This window comes from Atractosteus spatula, chromosome 13 (genome assembly GCF_055471065.1).
Source record: "Atractosteus spatula isolate fAtrSpa1 chromosome 13, fAtrSpa1.hap1, whole genome shotgun sequence".
In the NCBI taxonomy this organism is placed as follows: Eukaryota; Metazoa; Chordata; class Actinopteri; order Semionotiformes; family Lepisosteidae; genus Atractosteus; species Atractosteus spatula.
The window spans coordinates 39,933,112-39,952,780 of NC_142718.1; the positions used below are offsets into that span (position 1 = coordinate 39,933,112).

A 19,669-nucleotide genomic window follows, 5' to 3' on the forward strand; every position below is an offset into this window, starting at 1 on the left:
AATCAACAGGGATGTGAGTGGAAGACTCAAAAACTGGAAGCCTCTTGTAGACCCCCAAAAATACGAGGCCTACATCGCTTGATCAGCAGTCCATTTCCAATAGCAGCCTTCTTCGGGTATTTCATTTATTACTTATCTCGTCATATGACATGAGTGGTGCGCAAGTCTGTTTTTGTTTTTCCTCAGTTTATTATAAGCCATGATTTGGTATTCCTTTAAAACTAACTTCTAAAAAGACTCCTAGGAGATAATTACCAGCCAGTGTACAGGGTAGGCAAATTAGCATTGCACCGAGCTGAAATAAGAGCAAAAAAACGTCTTCAAAAAAGACTTTTCAAATCTGAGCGAGCAGGCAATGAAGTGGAGAGGTACATAAGGGAGAGCCAGTCCAGCTATTGGTCTTAATAAGTACCAATGGACTGTTTGGTCGATCTCCAATACTAATTAGTTTCCCCTGCTCACTCCCTGCCGGTCAGCTTTGAGAAACACTTTCAGAAGCTGCTTTAACTGAAAAGTAAGTTAGCATGGCAGATTAGACTTTCAGCAGAAAACAGCACCAACACAGAGAATTTTACAGAGTGAGTAAAATGGGGTGTGTCAGCAGTAAGATATGAAACAAGGTGAAAGAGTGTGTGAGATTCTCTGGCCCTTTGCCACTATTACCATACTGTCTGCAACATTTCCTGAATGTCTCCAGCACAACTATAGCAGCTTTGCAGAAAGCATAGAAAGAGTGTATGTGGGAGTGCTGTTAAACTCCCTGTCTCTATTCTCAACTGTTTCCACCTATGAACCTGCCCAAAGGCTGGGTTTTCTCCTTCTCCCTGGCCACCACACTGGAAAACCACAAACAGCATGGGTGTTCAGTGTGGGGTGCTCAGTGCTGTGCTGTACTCAGTGCGGGGTGCTCAGTGCTGTGCTTAGTGTGGGTGCTGTGTGGGGTGTTTGTGTGGGTGCTGCGCTCAGTGTGGGGTGTTTGTGTGGGTGCTGTGCTCAGTGTAGGGTGTTTGTGTGAGTTCTGTGCTCAGTGTGGGTGCTGTGCTCAGTGCGGGGTGTTTGTGTGGGTGCTGTGCTCAGTGCGGGGTGTTTGTGTGGGTGCTGTGCTCAGTACGGGGTGTTTGTGTGGGTGCTGTGCTCAGTGCTCTGCTCAATGTGGGGTGTTTGTATGTGTGCTGTGCTCAGTGCTGTGCTCAGTGTGGGTTTTTGTGTGGGTGCTGTGCTCAGTGCTCTGCTCAGTGCGGGGTGTTTGTGTGGGTGCTGTGCTCAGTGCTCTGCTCAGTGCGGGGTGTTTGTGTGAGTGCTGTGCTCAGTGCGGGGTGTTTGTGTGGTTGCTGTGCTCCGTGCTGTGCTTAGTGTGGGGTGTTTGTGTGGGTGCTGTGCTCTGTGCGGGGTGTTTGTGTGGGTGCTGTGCTCAGTGCTCTGCTCAGTGCGGGGTGTTTGTGTGAGTGCTGTGCTCAGTGCTGTGCTCAGTGCGGGGTGTTTGTGTGGGTGCTGTGCTTAGTGTGGGGTGTTTGTGTGGGTGCTGTGCTCTGTGCGGGGTGTTTGTGTGGGTGCTGTGCTCTGTGCGGGGTGTTTGTGTGGGTGCTGTGCTCTGTGTGGGGTGTTTGTGTGGGTGCTGTGCTCAGTGCGGGGTGTTTGTGTGGGTGCTGTGCTCAGTACGGGGTGTTTGTGTGGGTGCTGTGCTCAGTGCTCTGCTCAATGTGGGGTGTTTGTATGTGTGCTGTGCTCAGTGCTGTGCTCAGTGTGGGTTTTTGTGTGGGTGCTGTGCTCAGTGCTCTGCTCAGTGCGGGGTGTTTGTGTGGGTGCTGTGCTCAGTGCTCTGCTCAGTGCGGGGTGTTTGTGTGAGTGCTGTGCTCAGTGCGGGGTGTTTGTGTGGTTGCTGTGCTCCGTGCTGTGCTTAGTGTGGGGTGTTTGTGTGGGTGCTGTGCTCTGTGCGGGGTGTTTGTGTGGGTGCTGTGCTCAGTGCTCTGCTCAGTGCGGGGTGTTTGTGTGAGTGCTGTGCTCAGTGCTGTGCTCAGTGCGGGGTGTTTGTGTGGGTGCTGTGCTTAGTGTGGGGTGTTTGTGTGGGTGCTGTGCTCTGTGCGGGGTGTTTGTGTGGGTGCTGTGCTCTGTGCGGGGTGTTTGTGTGGGTGCTGTGCTCTGTGTGGGGTGTTTGTGTGGGTGCTGTGCTCAGTGCGGGGTGTTTGTGTGAGTGCTGTGCTCAGTGCTGTGCTCAGTGCGGGGTGTTTGTGTGGTTGCTGTGCTCCGTGCTGTGCTTAGTGTGGGGTGTTTGTGTGGGTGCTGTGCTCAGTGCTCTGCTCAGTGCGGGGTGTTTGTGTGAGTGCTGTGCTCAGTGCGGGGTGTTTGTGTGAGTGCTGTGCTCAGTGCTGTGCTCAGTGCGGGGTGTTTGTGTGGTTGCTGTCCTCCGTGCTGTGCTTAGTGTGGGGTGTTTGTGTGGGTGCTGTGCTCAATGTGGGGTGTTTGTGTGGGTGCTGTGCTCAGTGCAGGGTGTTTGTGTGGGTGCTGTGCTCAGTGCTGTGCTTAGTGTGGGGTGTTTGTGTGGGTGCTGTGCTCAATGTGGGGTGTTTGTGTGGGTGCTGTGCTCAGTGCAGGGTGTTTGTGTGGGTGCTGTGCTCAGTGCGGGGTGTTTGTGTGGGTGCTGTGCTCAGTGCTGTGCTTAGTGTGGGGTGTTTGTGTGGGTGCTGAGCTCAGTGTGGGGTGTTTGTGTGGGTGCTGTGCTCAATGTGGGGTGTTTGTGTGGGTGCTGTGCTCAGTGCGGGGTGCTTGTGTGGGTGCTGTGCTCAATGTGGGGTGCTTGTGTGGGTGCTGTGCTCAGTGCGGGGTGTTTGTGTGGGTGCTGTGCTCAGTGCGGGGTGCTTGTGTGGGTGCTGTGCTCAGTGTGGGGTGTTTGTGTGGGTGCTGTGCTCAGTGCGGGATGTTTGTGTGGGTGCTGTGCTCAGTGCGGGGTGCTTGTGTGGGTGCTGTGCTCAGTGCGGGGTGCTTGTGTGGGTGCTGTGCTCAGTGCGGGGTGTTTGTGTGGGTGCTGTGCTCAGTGCGGGGTGTTTGTGTGGGTGCTGTGCTCAGTTCTCTGCTCAGTGCGGGGTGTTTGTGTGGGTGCTGTGCTCAGTGCTGTGCTTAGTGTGGGGTGTTTGTGTGAGTGCTGTGCTCAGTGCGGGGTGTTTGTGTGGGTGCTGTGCTCAGTGCGGGGTGTTTATGTGGGGTGCTGTGCTCAGTGCGGGGTGTTTGTGTGGGTGCTGTGCTCAGTGCGGGGTGTTTGTGTGGGTGCTGTGCTCAGTGCGGGGTGTTTGTGTGGGTGCTGTGCTCAGTGCGGGGTGTTTGTGTGGGTGCTGTGCTCAGTGCGGGGTGTTTGTGTGGGTGCTGTGCTCAGTGCGGGGTGCTTGTGTGGGTGCTGTGCTCAGTGCGGGGTGTTTGTGTGGGTGCTGTGCTCAGTGCGGGGTGTTTGTGTGGGTGCTGTGCTCAGCGCTGCGCTGTGAGGGGAGCAATACGGGCTGGTGACTCACAGTGCACTTGTGTGGCTTCTCCCCTGTGTGGCGCCTCATGTGCACCACCAGCATGTACTGTGCCTTGAAGGGCTTCTGCTCCCGGGAGCACTCCTCCCACCGGCACACAAACTCCTTCTTCTCCCCATGGATGTGGTCGTTATTGATGTGCTGCAAGATCCCAAACCACCAAGGGGGAATAAAATCAGTAAATAGTTAGTGCACAGGTCCTCACCAGGCTATAACGCAACCCTGCACTATTTCGGTATAGAACAACGTGCTGTGCTGAACGTTATAAATCGTTATAAATCGCTATAAATCACGTTTCCTTGAGTTGGATTGTACTGTGCTTTTCCTCATAATCCTGTTTGTGCTGGAAGAAACACAGCCTTAGCCAAGGTAACAGTGAACAGTCAAAGATTCTGGCTAATAAGGGCTTGGGAAACCAGCCTTTAATTTGAGGTTTTGACAAAGAAGTGAATTATCTTGGATATGAAGGGCAATGCCATCAATCAAAGCTCCTGGTAGATTTCAATTTGTCAGTCTCAGTGATATGGAAGGATTTTAAATCTACTCTTTTTTGCAACTCAGGAGGTGAAAGCCTGACTTATTTGACAAAAGATTTTATGATTGCCATATTTTGTTTTTTGCTCTGTATTAAAATTTTAAGAGCCTGTGCCTAAATGAAAGGCCTTATTGATACAACGTCAAGCTGAGGAAACTCGTTGGTGATCAAATGCTTTGTGTGCCAGATACCTTACACAATCATGCCCCACCAATATGGCCTGGAATCTCTCTTACAAAATGGAAAGGCTGCTTTAGCTCAAGGACTGTTTATAGTTGCAGGATAGTTGCCTATGAGTCACACTGGGTTTGTAATTTTTTTTTAAAGAAGCTATTAAGAAAATACTATACCTAATATCGGAAATTAAAAAATAAAGACTCCACAATATGTCAAACTTTTGCTTCAAAACTAGAGAAACTGCCAGGCGCTGCCTGTTTCAGCTTGCAGAACAAGCCCCGAGTGAAGGCCAGTGTGGCAAGATTATTCATACCCAGACCAGAGGCTTAGATCCTTTAATTGGCACCCTTAGTCTTCCCGAAATCCCATGAAAGGTTAGAGGGTCCAAGGAAGTTCAGGCATAATGAGCTGAGATTCTGTAGTTTAACACACTCACACACTCATTTCGACATCCATTTCTTTACATTTGTACAGCACTCCAGGTGGTACCCTGTTAATAACCTGTTAACCGCGTTCCGCTAATCAAAGACCTCAAATGTTTTGCTAGGACATCATGCGCTGTTATTAAAACCTGAGATTTCCAGCAACACCATAATGACAAAGTTTCCGAACACAATAACCGGATTATTGCTGCGTCGCGCCATGACAGTGCCCTTTTTAAACAGAGTACGGCAAATGTCTCAACGCAAAGACCACAAATCCTTTAGGGGCAGCAACAATACAAAATAAGGGTATCGAAGTTAGAGCTCATCTGAATTGCTGGTAGAAAAAAGAAGGACACAAACAGAGGAAAAGCAGAGGGAAGAAAATGCCAGTGGAGCTCCTGGGACAGAGACTCGCGGTGTGACAGTGCCGCAGAAGAGTCCACAGGCCCATTCATTTTTCTCTGCTTCACTGACCTGCTGGAATGCAGAGAAAAGGTGCCCTTTAGACTAGACCTGTTTAAGTGACGCTCGACAGGCTGCGAGTCAGTTAAAGCCCTGCGTGAAACTCTTGTGTCTTTCAGGTGCCAGACATCAAAGGGACCAGAGCAAGCAAGAGCCTGGCAAATTAATGAATTACTTCCAAACAACTACTGTTCCCCTGCCTGCAGGATTATTTACTAGGTGCAGTGAAAAGCACTCACTCTTAACATTTTTAAATGGGACTAGTTCAAACACTTTATGTGGTAGAAGGCCATTTGTGTCAACTGACAACAGAATTGAGCAAATTCGGACCTCATGCTGGTAAACCTTTTGCATAACAGCCTCATCTTCTGAGGGACCTGGTTTGGAATTAACGCATTAATTACATTAATACTTTGGATTTAATCAATGTATTTCTCTGAAACTGCTGCCTAGTGAAATAACCTGCATAGTTATTTGCTCTAATCAGCTTTCAAAGTTATAACTTAGTTTAGAAATGCCTGAAAAAAATCACTCAGCAAGAATAATTTAAGCTTAAAAACAGGCAGGTCTGATTAAATCACATAAACGGGCTTTGATGACCAAGTATTTCATATACCTTTAATGAAATTTGCCACAAAACCATTTTGATCTTTGATTTTGCAATTAACAGAGCTGTCCTGTGAGGTCATTCAACCACATTCTTATTCACATTTTCACACGCCAAAGAAAAGAGCACATTCGTAATGCAAAACCTTTCAAAAAGTCAGTGTTTTTTTCCATAACCCAAAGAGTAAAAAATCTTTTGAACCAAATATCTTTCTTATAGTCCATTAAATAATGTGCATTCAGCATAATAACTTTTTCAGGAGCTTTTGAAAAACAACCTCCCTGGCTGTAACCATTATTATTGTCATCGCCAGTATATCTATTAATGTAATAACTCAACCTGATGGGCTTTACTTTCTCATTACCATTCAGAATCTCATGGCATTTGTTTCAACACAGTATTGATGCTTAGCTTAGACCACATCAGTCTGGCATTAAGTTTAATCCTTTTAAATGTTTTGAAAACAAAAAAAGATTATAACATTCATGACAAAAACTGGTTATAACTTGCTGCGAGTAAAAATAAAACAGGATTGGTGCAAGTGACTCCACACATTCATATTCTCACTAGTTAAATCTTCCTGGAAGAAATTTAATATTGACCTGTTTAGGCTCAGAAGTTTAGCCCTAAACTTCCAGCTACATTGGTTCTGTCAGTCTCAGCCAAAAAGCTTTCTAGTTAATCAGGCAGCTTTTGAAACTAAAATGCAATGGTGCTGTGGGATTCAGCACTCTCTGCATGATGTGAGATTTACACCGGGCCCTTGAGGTTAAAGTTCAGGGTGGTCACAGTTGCAGAGTTCAAGGGTCAGTAAGATTTTTTTCCCATGCAGCTGTGCTAGTGTCAGAGTTTAAGTCTCACTACTAAAGTCAACAGGCTCACAAAACACAAAAATCATCATCAGTAACATATCTCCAATTACTAAAAACAAACTTTAATGACTCATTTGTTTGTGCATTGTTGGCAGTGTTTTTTTAAGAGAGAAAAGAGAGCACAGAGACTACTGATTGCAACTTCTTAGACATCAGCATGGCTTTGCTTACAGGCTTCAAGGGGGCTGAATGAAACAAGAGACCGAGCAAAGAATTCCTCGGTATACTAATGACAACCAGAGTAGACGCATTTAATGACAGAATATTCAGTGTAATTACATAATCAGTATAAATGCAGCCACCGTTCATTCTAAGAAATGCTCATCGGCACAGTGTGATCCCATCTGCAGCCAGGGCTAGATTGTGTAGATTGTACACACTGCTAGGCTCAGGGGTGAAACGTTTTGCTCCCTTGTGCAGTCTCATGGCTCTGTGATCCAGCCATCGCGTGCTCAAGCCTGGACCACACCACCGGCTGATTGTGACTGAGATTTGCCAGGTACTGTAGCAGTGGATAGTATACTGTATCTGGCTAAGACCCTGTGTGGCTGGGAGATCCTAGAGCTGGACAGGGCTCTCTTGAGCATGTGAAGCAATGATACCCAGTGATTTGCACTTGCAGAGATGTCAGTGAGGGACACTTCTCTTCTCCAGTTGGCACTGAGCCCCCTGTTTGTCACTACAGAGCTTGCCCTGAGTCAAAAGATGAAGGCTCCATTGGGTGGGAGGAGCCTGTATACACTTCCTCATTCTCCCCACGTGGGCACCAAGATTATTCCTATGAGATTCCAGATTGGGATACTCTATAATAAAAACGAAAACGGCGGCCTTGAGGTTAATAAAAATCTAAGACACTGTTCCATTTTGAAAGCTCATCAGATTGAAGGGAGGAGCAGAGCTAGTTCCACCTCTGTTTGTACCCTCAGTTCTAATGTGGCTGTTGTTTCACGGACGGCAGGAGTGTCACAGGGAGCCAGTGGCATCACACTTACATGCACGAGCTGGTCCTGAGTATCGTACTCTTTCGAACAACCTTCCCAGTGGCAGTTGGTCTCGTAGATGACTTCAGGCTCTTGCTTGCACTCATCTTTATCCATATCTTCTTTCAGGTCCAGAACTCCACCTAGATGGTCCTGTTAAACATGCAGAAGTGCCACAAAAACCAAGCTTTTAATGTTCAAGAACATTCAGCACGATCACTGCCTTTTTTTACCACAATGCCCTGACAACAAACACAACAGTCGTCATCTACAGTAAAAGGAATCCAGTAATCGCAAGGCTGGCTGAGGGAATCATGTTCTGGCTCGTGAAGTGGCCACAGGAGTGACCACTATCAGTGGTCAGTTCTCCTAATCCACCACAAGAGAGCTGCAGAAATGACTCACCAGCATATTGCACCATCTCATATGCACAGAATGAGATTTTTGGAGTTAGGGTTTTAAGACTACATTCTAGCATCATGTTTTCCATACTGCTGTGTGATGAGGCTGCATGATTGTTAAAGCTTCAGAAAATTTCTGAATATACTGTATATACAGTACATACATTCTTTTAAAGGCTTTTTTTCCTTCTGTTAGATTTGGCAGACAGAAACCAACATCAAGACAGCTACCGAGAGTTTTGAGGTAAAAAGGAGTTAAACTCCTTAATGTAGAAATGGAAACTGTTTTATCTCACTTCTTTAAAACCAAAGTTGTGTTTCATGCCTGTGATGAAAAGGAATTCATCTGCTCCAATGGAAACAGCATAAAGTCTTGGTACGATAAGGCAGTTCTGTTGGAGGCTCTTTAAAAAAAACTTGTCTTGATAGAGGCCTCCCCCTGAGGCAGCTAAAATTGTTTTCAGGCTGTGCGGTTTCATAACTGTTGACGTGCACCTAAGCTCCGTGCTCTGGAGATGCAGCTCTTCGCCCCCAACATGCTGACTACAGCATGTTTATCTTTCCCTGATATGCTATCTTCATCAATTCTCCGGTCCCTAGATGTTTCCATTCGCAGCCGTCCCCATGCATCATGCTGAAACCTGCCTCTGATTCTGAGAGGAGCAGGGAATTTGTCAAAAGACAGAATAAAAAAAAAACCCTCAGATGACAATAACACCAGCCAATATTTCATTAAAATTAAGTGCTCCGACACAGTTTACAGTGGTTGAAAAAAAAAATGAATGAATGCAAAGCTCTTATCACCAGGAGTTTTTCTTTCAGGAGCTCACAAAAAAGGGGGTCAGGGGATTTCTCGTTTCCCTAGGGTCAAATATTGTGCCATTGATCAGAAAGAAATATGCATAAAAAAATGACTCTCAGTAGATAACACTGCATGGATGCGTGAGAACCTGGCTATTAAGTATCTGTAGCTTTTTTTTTGTGCTGGTCCTCTAGCAGAAATGTTCAAACACCCTTTTTTCTGTACAAGAGAAAAAAAACTAATAAAGTCCCTAAAAATATAACTGCATCCAAAAAAGCATACAAAAAAGTGCTTCTGTTGCACTAAAATACACAAAAAAACAAATTGCGCTTTCACCAAAATTTCTTTTTGAATGCAGTTTTGCAAACTCCTAGGTAAGCTGTGTAACAAAATTAGTGTTTTGATGCCCTCGAGGCTAGGTGACTCTTTATTGATGAACTGTTTCCTGCTAGACTATTGCTGTCTCTGCCATGCAGCAGTTTGGGCGCAGTACGTTTAAATCTGGCTATATTAAACACTTTTAGCCAGGTCTGCTGGGTCTTTATGCTGGCAGAGGACAAGTGCTGACAGTTCTTTTAAAGTTTTTGTTCTCAGCAGGAACATAATTTTTGAAAGAATGAATGAAAAGGTAGCTGGTGTTTCAGCAGTATCCCTGCATCTGAATGACTCCAGTACAGCCCAGCCCAGGTGTTGTTCGACCATGGCTCTACCATATCAGCCCCGACGGAAAGACTAATTCATCGATACTCAATAGTCCCTCCTCACTGCTACCTGAGAGCGGGGAGAGGTGGGCCGTGGGCTGTCCCCCTCCGTCTTCACCTTGGATCTCTTGGTGATCATTGGATTCACTGTGCTGCTCACAGCTGAGTCACCACTTGCGTTCTGGAACGAAACAGATGAAACCAATTGGAACAGGACCAACATCAATATTTTGCTTTGATGGTGCATGATTGCTCTGTCCTGAACTCATAGTGCCTGTATTTCAGAGGAGCTCTGCCACAGAGACTAAACAGTTTAGGCTCCAAATGTGGAATAGCCCGAATATGCAATAAGTATTATATACAATACATCAAAGAGCATGTCACAGATAGAGTATTAAATGAATTCTTTCAGTCTGTGCCCTCTCTCCGTGAATTTAATTACCCAGTAGCTATTTTTAAGACAGGGGAGATGCTCCCTCGTATTTGTATAACATCCTGACCCCTGGCCATGCGTGGAACACAAGGTCTCCAGCTTTTGATTTCAATAATGCTTACTGTGCGGACTGTTAACCAGCAAAATGTGTTACTGATCACAGGCAAGAGGCTTCAAGTACTCTTCAGTGGAGTGTGTAGACAGACAGAGAAGGGGGTATGTGGGTCAGAGGGGAACGAATGGGTAAGAACTTTATCCTATACTTGTCCTGGGTGGGTTTATCTTCAGCGAAAAACCACTACAATAGTGTATATAACAGAATAAACACACATGACCGCAAAAGTCAGATATAATGTCAACAGTGAAGGAAGACAGGATATTTTAGAGCCAACAATCTAAAGTCGGTTAGAAAAAGCAAATTTGCCTTTTTGTATTTTTTACAATGCCAGACCATACACAGTACTTAACGTTTCTGCTTTCACATTTTGTTTTACTTCATAAGGAGGCAAGGATACAGAAAACATTGTTTACTTTGCCACAGGATCATTCCAACGTGTTAAATAAAGGGACCACATGGGAGGTGCTAGCCTGCTACTGCTTTGCCTGAAGGTGTTTCGCCAATAACTGGGTTTCGGGCAAAGGCGAGCCTGGTGCCTCTGGAGGGAAAGACCATCTCAGGTGAAGCCCGGGCCCCAAGCCAGCGCCGTCCCTGCCTGGCTCACCTGCGTGGATTCGGCGGTGCTGTTGCCGTGCACCGCGGTGGGCAGCGAGGGGATGCCCGTGGCATGCTGGCGGGGGACGAATGTTGGCGAGGGATGGATGAGAGGTGGGGTGTGTCCGAACGCAGAACTCAGGCCCCGCTGCTGGCTCAGGATCTGTTGGTACGCCATGGGATTGATGGGGTGAGGGAAGGTAAAGGCAGGACTGAAAGAGACAAGGATGGGGAGGGGGGAAGAGACCAGGTGTTTACATACTGTCAGACAGACAACTATCACCTCAAACTTCCACAGCCCAGCTGGGGCTCCTCCGATACTCACAGCAGGAAACTAAAGTGAGGTTTTCATCTGTGTAAAGCCACACGAGACAGGTGGGCTGGCTGAGACTGAATCTGGACACTGGGGAAACTCAGGTTGAAAGTCCTGGGAGGATTCTCCAGGATGTTCCCTCAGTTCACCTCTTAACAGAAAAGATACTGCTGCTCTGGAGTCGTTCCAATGAAAAGCAAACAGATCAATGCTGGGGCTTAAAGGAATAATGTCCTGCCCTGTCAGGCTGAAGGACCTGAGCCTTGTTAGTCTTGAGCAGAGAAGACTACAAGGAGATCTGATACAAGTATTCAAAATCCTCAAAGGCATCGACAAAGTCATCCCAGAGGTTATATGGAAGTGCCTTTAAAACTGAGAATAAGAGGCACTTCTTTACTCAGAGGGTGGTGGGAGTGTGGAACAAGCTACCCAGCCCTGCTTTTAATGCTGAGAACCTGGTTTCTTTCCAGAAACCACCAGATGAGACAGTTGGATCAATTATCTACTACCAAAGAGCTAGATGGGCAGAAAGGCCAGCTCCCGTCTGTAAGCAGATGCTGGGAAAGCACACGGGCCAAGCCCACACTGCACCTTACCTGATCCCCCCGGCGGAGAGGTGTCCGTAGGAGCCGCTGGCCGCGGAGCTGCTGCGGGAGTTGTTGATGTAGGCCACGAGAGAGTTGGGAGATGTCCGGATCATGGTCTGGAGATCAATGCTGGCGTCGGAGAGGGGCGAGATGGACAGAGCCCTCTTCCGGCTGAGCCGGGGAGTCAGCCTGGGGCTGGAGAACCGCGACACTGCAGGACAGAGAGAGACAAGCTCTGCAGCGCTGCACACAGCCCTCTTGAGCTTCGTGCTGAAAGGGTCGTATCCTTTTTAAAACACAAATCTAAGGAGCAACATCACCTGTAGCATTGTGTCACTTCTGAGTGCTTCCCACCAGTAGGCTATTTTCGGAGGCAGAAGTCTAGTGGAATATTCCAGCTGGGACAGTGTGATTGATGCTCACGGGCTGTCTGTGAGACACTCAAAGCTCTTGACAACAGCAGTACCTATCAATAACTGCTCAGGACTGATTTGAAGCTAACACTGACTGTGTAAACTGAAGAAGCTGTAATTGGCAGAACTGTGGGCAATTCTGGTAATATCCTGGGTATTTTCAGCAGTCAGTACCTGGGGTAACATCTTTAATATAGGAAGGAAACTAGAACCAGACTCATAATACTGATGGCTTAATGTACATGGAGCTCTTATTTAAAACCTACAGTAGTTGCAGTCCTGAATCAAGTTTTACTAATGTCACAAAAGGTCATTACACCAGTGTAGTTCATTTGCCTCTTACCTTGTTAAAAGTTATGTTTCTTGATACACCCATGCCCTTCTAGCCTACATAATGCTACACAACAATAAAACTTCTCCAGGAAAAAAAAATGTTTTCTAAAAATTCTAAAAATCGTTGAATAAAATATAATTCCCAGAATTTCCTGAAGCCATTCTGGGATTCTCTGATGTCTTAAAAGATTTTAAATACATTCACTGCGCACACTCCTAAGAACAGGAAAACATTCTGGATAAGAAGGAAGGTACTGTTGTTGCACGTGAACTTGAAAGTTATTTCTTTACCAGTAACATTTACCGTTATATGTTTACTATCTCTGAGATCTTTCACAAACCTCGTTTGTGCTCAGTTTTGACCTTCCGATGGATAATTAATTGCACTCAATAATTTGTCGTAATTACTGTGATAAAAATCTAATTACAGCTGTTGTATTTCTGCAATGGAGTAGCGTATTGCTGTAATAGAGGTAATTTTGTAAGCGGATTACAATTAAGAGAAATAAACTAAAAATACAACAAAACCCTTCATGGAGTGTGTTTCTAGATTTTTAAAAGGGTGGGAATTTGCTTTAATCTACTAACTGGTATTTTTTGCCTCCTATCCTTATTTCTACTTTTACAAATGTTGTTTGTATTGAAATTAACCCAGAAATAAAGCATGCTTTACGTTTACAAGCTGTGAGCGTGAAGCTTGCTTTAGATGTGATCCTCCAGTTAGAGCTTGTCCTCCCTAAAGTACCCCCTTGATTCAATTAGTGAAGGAAGTTTTCGTTTTACCACCTGATCTGCCGGTGCAGAATGGCTGCTATGCGTCAGCCAGGTGGGGACGTCAGTGGCAGGGGAAATAGGTCCCTTCCTATAAGTAAGCTCTGGGATCCTGTGGGATGAAATGCACTATACAAAAGCAAAGCCATCTGCATTTGCACTCATTGCACACAGGAAGCAGTCTACGTTTTGGAGTGCATATTCCCGATTAGAATGAAATCTTTCTGCAATTTATTGTTTTCCTTAAACTGACAATCTACAGTCTAGACTATATTTCTAAGGCACTCTATCCTATATGTCTGTAAATAATTTGTACTGCAGTAAGAGAAGGACCAGCGGCTTGCCTTTAAAATGTGTTTTTTTCATGTTTGAAATTTTAGCTGGCATTATTTCTTCGTGATTGAGATGCGGCCTGCCTACAGGTCCCTGGGACCTCTGTGGATCCACGGTGAGATAAAAATGTCATTACCAAATAAATAAATTACACCAGAAACGTGTGTATCCTGCACCGCATTGAGTTGGCGTCGTGCCAAGGGAATACACAATAGTTTCATTTTCTGGGCTTTGTTTTTAAAAGTACAAAGTGGGAAGTCCCCAGTTATCCATCTAATGAAGAGAAACACAAAACCTTCGGCACGGAGAGCTTAGGTGATATGGCCTCTGTGTAAATTCCTCTGAGACAATAACTTGTGCTGAGTATCCTCATCACAGCAGCTTCTTCCTGATTGGACCTTAAGCACCTAGTAATTACTTATTTAGGCTCCATCAGCACACAACACAACCCTTTAATCTTTCTTCTCCCTCAGCACAAGTTGCTTTCAGCCTCACTATTTTAATATGTGAAAGTTATACTCCTATCTGTGTGATGATGTGCAGGGTTTCAGGATTTCATTCAATTAAACTGCTCGACGACAAAAAAGGGGCAACGCTTTTACTTTCTTTTGCTACTGTACACCCTCTCCTGAGCTCCTGCTGCAGCACGTCACTGAGCATAAAATGCTCTTGTGTTGACAGCGTCGGGATAAACTTGGCAAGGGGGAGAACTCACCTGGGAGACCATTACGGGATAACAAACCGGAAACAGTGTGTTGAAGATCTGGTGCCCACTTTAGTTCTCTGATAAAAAAGGCATGCTGTCAGGGGTTTGACTGAATTAGTAGCCTGGGTGGCAACTCGTGGCCCCAGGAGGGAAAGCTTCTTCCGAAGGGAGATCTCCCAGCCCAGCTCAGCCAGGGCGCGCTGCTCCTCTGAGAGCAGCAGCTGAAGAAGGCCGCCGGCTGCTGCAGGCTCAACAGGTGCTGTGCATTAGGCCGGCTGACAGAGGAACCCAGGAGGAGGAAGAGTGTGACATACAGAGGAAAGGGGCTGAATGGGAGAGACATGAACAAAGGCCCTGGATACCGGAAATCCACTTGTGTCATCACATGTCGTGCCAGTACAACAGAGCAAATGTCTGCCAGAACCCGAAAGGCACAGAGACTATTCCTCTGTAGGTTATTAGCTCTTCATTAGGGGTTATCCAGCTTTATGACTCTGACTACTATCTTTCTCACAGAGCTTGTAGGTCACAGTGACTTTAAACTTGTTTCTCATCTTTGCTCCATGGGTCTCTGTGTTTAAAGGTACTGTTGTGCATTGAAACCCAGCTGTGCCGTAAGTGTACAGTGACCAGTCCGGGACTTGACAGCCCTCCGGTCTGGATGATCTAGAAAGATATCCACATTTGCCGAAAACAACGGACGAATTTGTAAAAATGTTAGTTTGTTCTACACATTTGTAAGCACACAAAGGCGGTGGGTTTAAAGAAATCGAGCACATACAGGAATATACACAAACATGAAGAACCCTAGAAAAAAAAACCTGGACTGAATTTCACCCAAATTTGCATTCCTTTAATCGTTTTCTTTCTGTGACTGGGAGAAGCCATTCACAATTGGCAGTGTTATTTATCTCTGTTACTCCCTCACCTCAGGGGAGATCTGTTTATTAATGTGCCACTTCCCTTGATAAATTACTAAATAGAAAGCAAAGCCTTGTACTCGTTCCTCCCTTGGTTCCCCCATGATTTATGTCAGCAATGACTGCTCAGCCATTGGCCCCCATTAATTTGCTGGTGGAAACAGGCGTGCCGTGCAGAGGCAGGGCTCTGTTTATTGGTGCATTGTCTGCTGGCCTGCTCAGGAGGTGTAAATTTTGTTTCCACAGCTGAAGAACTACTGGGGGCTGTCACGTCTCCCTGACCTGGGACCACTCAAGCACACAGCCTGTAATGCGCATTTTATCAGTGGCTGCCTTCATTTAGATCTTCAGGGCCAATGAGAGCCCGGAAACAGATGTTGAAAAAATTGGGATTGATAAGTCCTTTGGCCATTTCATTTCTTTACTGTTGCAAGAGGAAAGACACAGGCGCTCACATCCGAGGTAAAATGCCCGGGATCAGTCTCCAATAATATTGTTTTATTGCGATATTATCTACTTTATTATCATAATGACATCAAAGCTTTTCTTTGAATGTTGCATGGTCCAAAAATTAGAAACACAAAACTAATCTTGGTTTCAAAAGCTTTGAATTCAGTGACAGCCACCTACTGTAGCTCACGTGTTTGAGCTATTCAAAGTGTGTGTCTGTAAACACAAACACATGCATACAAGCACCAGATCCCATCTTTTGTCAGAATGCGTCGTTTTTGCTGCAGAAGTTATGTGAGCACAACCCCTTCCCCTGAGTGAAAGAGTCCTTTGCTGCTCATCCCCAGAAATGACAAAGAAGTGGGCCAGGGCTCAGCTACTTTTTTCACACTGCGCTTCATTAAGATATCTGTACAGAAGGCAAATAATCAGAATGAGTCCCGCTCACACGGCACTCTGGCCTGGTCGTTCGCCAGTAATAAAAGGAAAAATAACACACTGCTGTAGAGAAATGTTTATTTTCTCTGGTAAATCTAACTAATACCATGACTGCAAATTTTATTAGAAGGGGCTTGTGCTGGATCCACTCCGAGCCCTCAGCTACTGACTTGAGCCAGCTGCTTGGGTAATGTGACGACAACAGGGCTCCTCTCTCTAAACCCCTATTCTTGCATAGAAATCCAATAGTGCCTGGATGTCAGACATTTTTGCTGGCACTGGCTATTGTCCAGGGACCCAAGACGTTTTCCCACAGGCTCCAAGGCACAGATTATTTAGTGACTTTTTTGCCTGTTCCTTTAAGCTTCTTAATGAAAGACAAGGTAGCCTTCTTTTAGTTCGATTGGAGGGGGGGTGGGGGGGGGAAGCTATGAAAAGCCTTATGTAAATGTTGTGGTGTCTGGACAACACATTATCATATTCACCATTTTCCTTCTGGGTATTCAAATGAGCAGCACCCTGCCTGTGCAGCGATCCTAGAACTAGTAAATCTCAGATTCCCTATTTATTTATGCATTTTTTATTTTGCCATTTATTATTTTGAGGTCGGAAAACTGATATTAGCTCTTACTCTTCCTTTTACATAAATCACTGACAAAGCGTTTTAGAAAGAAGGACAGTCAAATGGTGATAACGTGCTATTTGCATGATTTTGCACATTGCAATGGGCAAGAGCCGTAGAAGGCTTCTTCAATTTAAAGCGTTTTTTTAGATCGCAAGACTAACCAGTGCATAGTGCCATAAGGCTAAATGAAACGCAGAATTTTTATGAAACTGGAGAACTGCTTTTAAAAACGCTTGTTGACAAGCTTGGCTATATTAACAGCAGGGCTCCTCATATCATTTTGGATATTCTTCCTGGTTAATAACACACTTCGTGGGGAGAACTGAAACATTGCCTTGGAGCTAGCTCAGGGCAAGTAAAGATTTTAAGCACTGAAGCAAAACAGAGGGACGAATATAAATTCTAACCAAAGAGTTTTCTTTATTGTAATTTCGCTTAAAAAGCAGTTTAACCAACTGACCTCTAGACTTTAAAGACTATGTCAAAGTTTATCAAAAGTGTTTTATTCCCCCTATAGTATGCTTATAAAGAAGTTGTACGATCCCATGTATGAACCATGTTGAATATAGCAGACAATTTGCATTGTTAGTTAGATGTCAGTAAGTATTATCATAAAATAATTTCATAATTTCAAATCAAAATTATCCTAAATAATTTCACTGAATTATACAGTAACTTACAGTAATTTAAAATGTACAAAAGGTGTCAATATTGTAACTTTGCATTTGAAAGAGTGATTTTAAACATACTGTACATATTTATCAATACACAAATCCCAAGGAATTAATATCTGCATGCATATGTAGCTTTCATCGTAATAAATAAAACCTTTCATTCCAGGTTTTCCAGATGCCCTATAAAGCAATTAGCTGTGCAGCTTGTTCAATAACCGTTCTGTGTTTCAAGCATTCACAGAGGACTCCAGGGCCACAGTTTCAGCAAACCAGTGCCAAACAACATCAAACCAACCGAGAGAAAAACAAAATAACAACCCCAAAGAAAAAAGGCTGTATGTTTGGTGTCTGTGGGTGTTTAAGTAAACTGTACATAGGCTACCTAAGCACACAAGTGTGGGAGAGCTGGTTTTTCCAACCAAAATCATGGCGTTAAACATTACCGAGAATCCAACAAGATATTACTGAGGGCCTTCACATCCCCAGTGATGGATGGCAAGCGGATGTTTGAATGTCTGATTGAAAGTCAGAAGTAAACTGAACATTATGCTCAGTTCAGTGCTCTGCTCTGTTCCAAACGCAGTACTACAGAGGTCAACTGGCTTTTGCTCCAGAGCAGGTCAGTCTTTGACAATTAGTTTATTCTAGCAATTTGTATCTTAATTTGTTTTTCTTGGTGCTTATTTATTCAAGGCCAGCTCTGTTGGAACCATGACATTCACTTTTACTGTACTTAATCTGAATTTCAAACCATCTTGCTCTACTCTCTTTAGCTTCATGATCATTGAAATCCCAGGAAGGAGAAGTTAATTTTTAACCATTTTAAAAAGCTGAAGCAAGCGCTGGGATGGACTCTGCACCTGTGTCTAGTGGCGGTCAACTTCAGCTTTTGCTTAGCATCTCTTCAGAAAAGCTGAAGGTAGAAGCACAAATCCTGACTGACTCTGGGTCCTTTGTTACGGTAATCATGTAGATTTCCACATGTGCCTCTATTTCCAAATAAATGGGCGTCATTTCTTTTCAAAATGAATCATTTCACCAATTGCAGTAATTGTTTTTAATTTGGTTTTACTCTAAATGCTAAATTTAAATATATTTTTGCTTGAGCAATATGTTTATGTACAGTACAGGATGAGTGTGCTGACCGAAAAAATCATTTACAAGGTTTTAATACCCATATCAAAACAATTTGTGGCTTTTTGGACAAAATTCAAACATTTTAACATGTCAAAGGATGCAGGGGATTATAGAGGTCATTTCTGGCCAAAATAAACACATCTAACCCTACATTTGCAAGTACTTCTCCTAAAATCAAAAACCACTTCATAAATGCAGTTCTGTGAGACAATCGTAAGGGGGTAAATCCCACAAAAAAAATTAATTCCGGCCCTGACAGGAAGTAGATAAAAGCTAAAAATATCAGTGTAGAAATGTTGTGAAGAAGAAAGTATTTTTAGGTTTCTTTAAAGTTTCGTTAACTCTCACCTTCCCCTCCAACTCTTTCCATGTTTTGGCTGAAGGTAAAGCCACACACGCTACAACAGGAAAATCTCGAAACCTGGACAGCTCCACACATCCTTTCTCACGACAGACTTGGATACTCTAACCACGCTCTCAGTGAAAGTATACGACGGCGTAGCGCTCCCCCCTAGCCAGCCAGAGCCTCATCTTGCCTGCGGGACACAGCCCAGGCCCCTGGCACACACGCCGGGACCCCCGGGCCGCGAGGACAGGCGGGCGACACTCACCATCCACGGGGTTGATGTAGTCGGGGAGGTGAGCGGGCGCCGTGGCCGCCCCGGCCTGCATGAGGATGTCCCCGTAGGGGTTGCGGTGGCTGGCCATCAGGTGGTAGTACTCGGCCGGGTTCGCCCCGGGAGGGGGGGGGGGCAGGCCGAAAAGCCCGCGCTCCTTCAGGTGCTCATGCGTGACTGCAGGGACGGGTAGAAAACAGCAAGGGGAACAAATCAGCGCTCTGTCCCTAGCAAGTCAGAAGCTCCGCGACTGCACTGACGTCAGCTCCCAGATGGGATTTCCTGGGGGCCTTGTTTCAGCCGACAAAGGAGAGCAGAGCTGGGGCCTCCACATTCCTCCGTCTCCTCAAACTTACAAACGAGGTCCCTCGAAAGCTTTTTCCAGGGCAGGAGCAGGAGCCCCGCGGCAGGGAGCGATCCGGAGAGCTGCCGCAACAGTGATGTAACGGTGTTAACATCTGCACCCACTAAACCCGCTCTGAGCGTGTCAGAGGCAATAAGGCTGAGATATGAATTTGTTCTACACGGCCGAAAGTTTAACAGCCAGTCACTCCACCCGCACAGCTTCTTTCTCCATCTGCTCCTGTAAAGGATTTAGGAAACGTCCGTTCTGTTTAAGGTAAGGGCCTAACGGCAGTGCAGGGCAGCTGTGAAGTGCTTCTCTCTTGCCTCCGTCACCTTTCACTGCCTAAGTGATCTTTCAGAAACAATTACATGCTGAAGCAATAAAAGAGAA

General features: G+C 45.3%; 1 protein-coding gene across 1 annotated transcript in view; it reads right to left on the reverse strand.

Annotated features, from left to right (window-relative positions):
- Positions 1 to 19,669, reverse strand: part of gli2a (GLI family zinc finger 2a) — an 82,650-nt gene that overhangs the window by 9,028 nt on the left and 53,953 nt on the right. Inside the window, exons 4-9 of the mRNA XM_088930410.1 lie at positions 18,928 to 19,110; positions 11,526 to 11,727; positions 10,627 to 10,828; positions 9,542 to 9,652; positions 7,580 to 7,720; positions 3,501 to 3,650 (exon numbers count right to left, since the gene is read on the reverse strand). Coding sequence (XP_088786536.1) covers positions 3,501 to 3,650; positions 7,580 to 7,720; positions 9,542 to 9,652; positions 10,627 to 10,828; positions 11,526 to 11,727; positions 18,928 to 19,110 — 989 coding nt within the window. The remainder of the gene's footprint in view (positions 1 to 3,500; positions 3,651 to 7,579; positions 7,721 to 9,541; positions 9,653 to 10,626; positions 10,829 to 11,525; positions 11,728 to 18,927; positions 19,111 to 19,669) is intronic.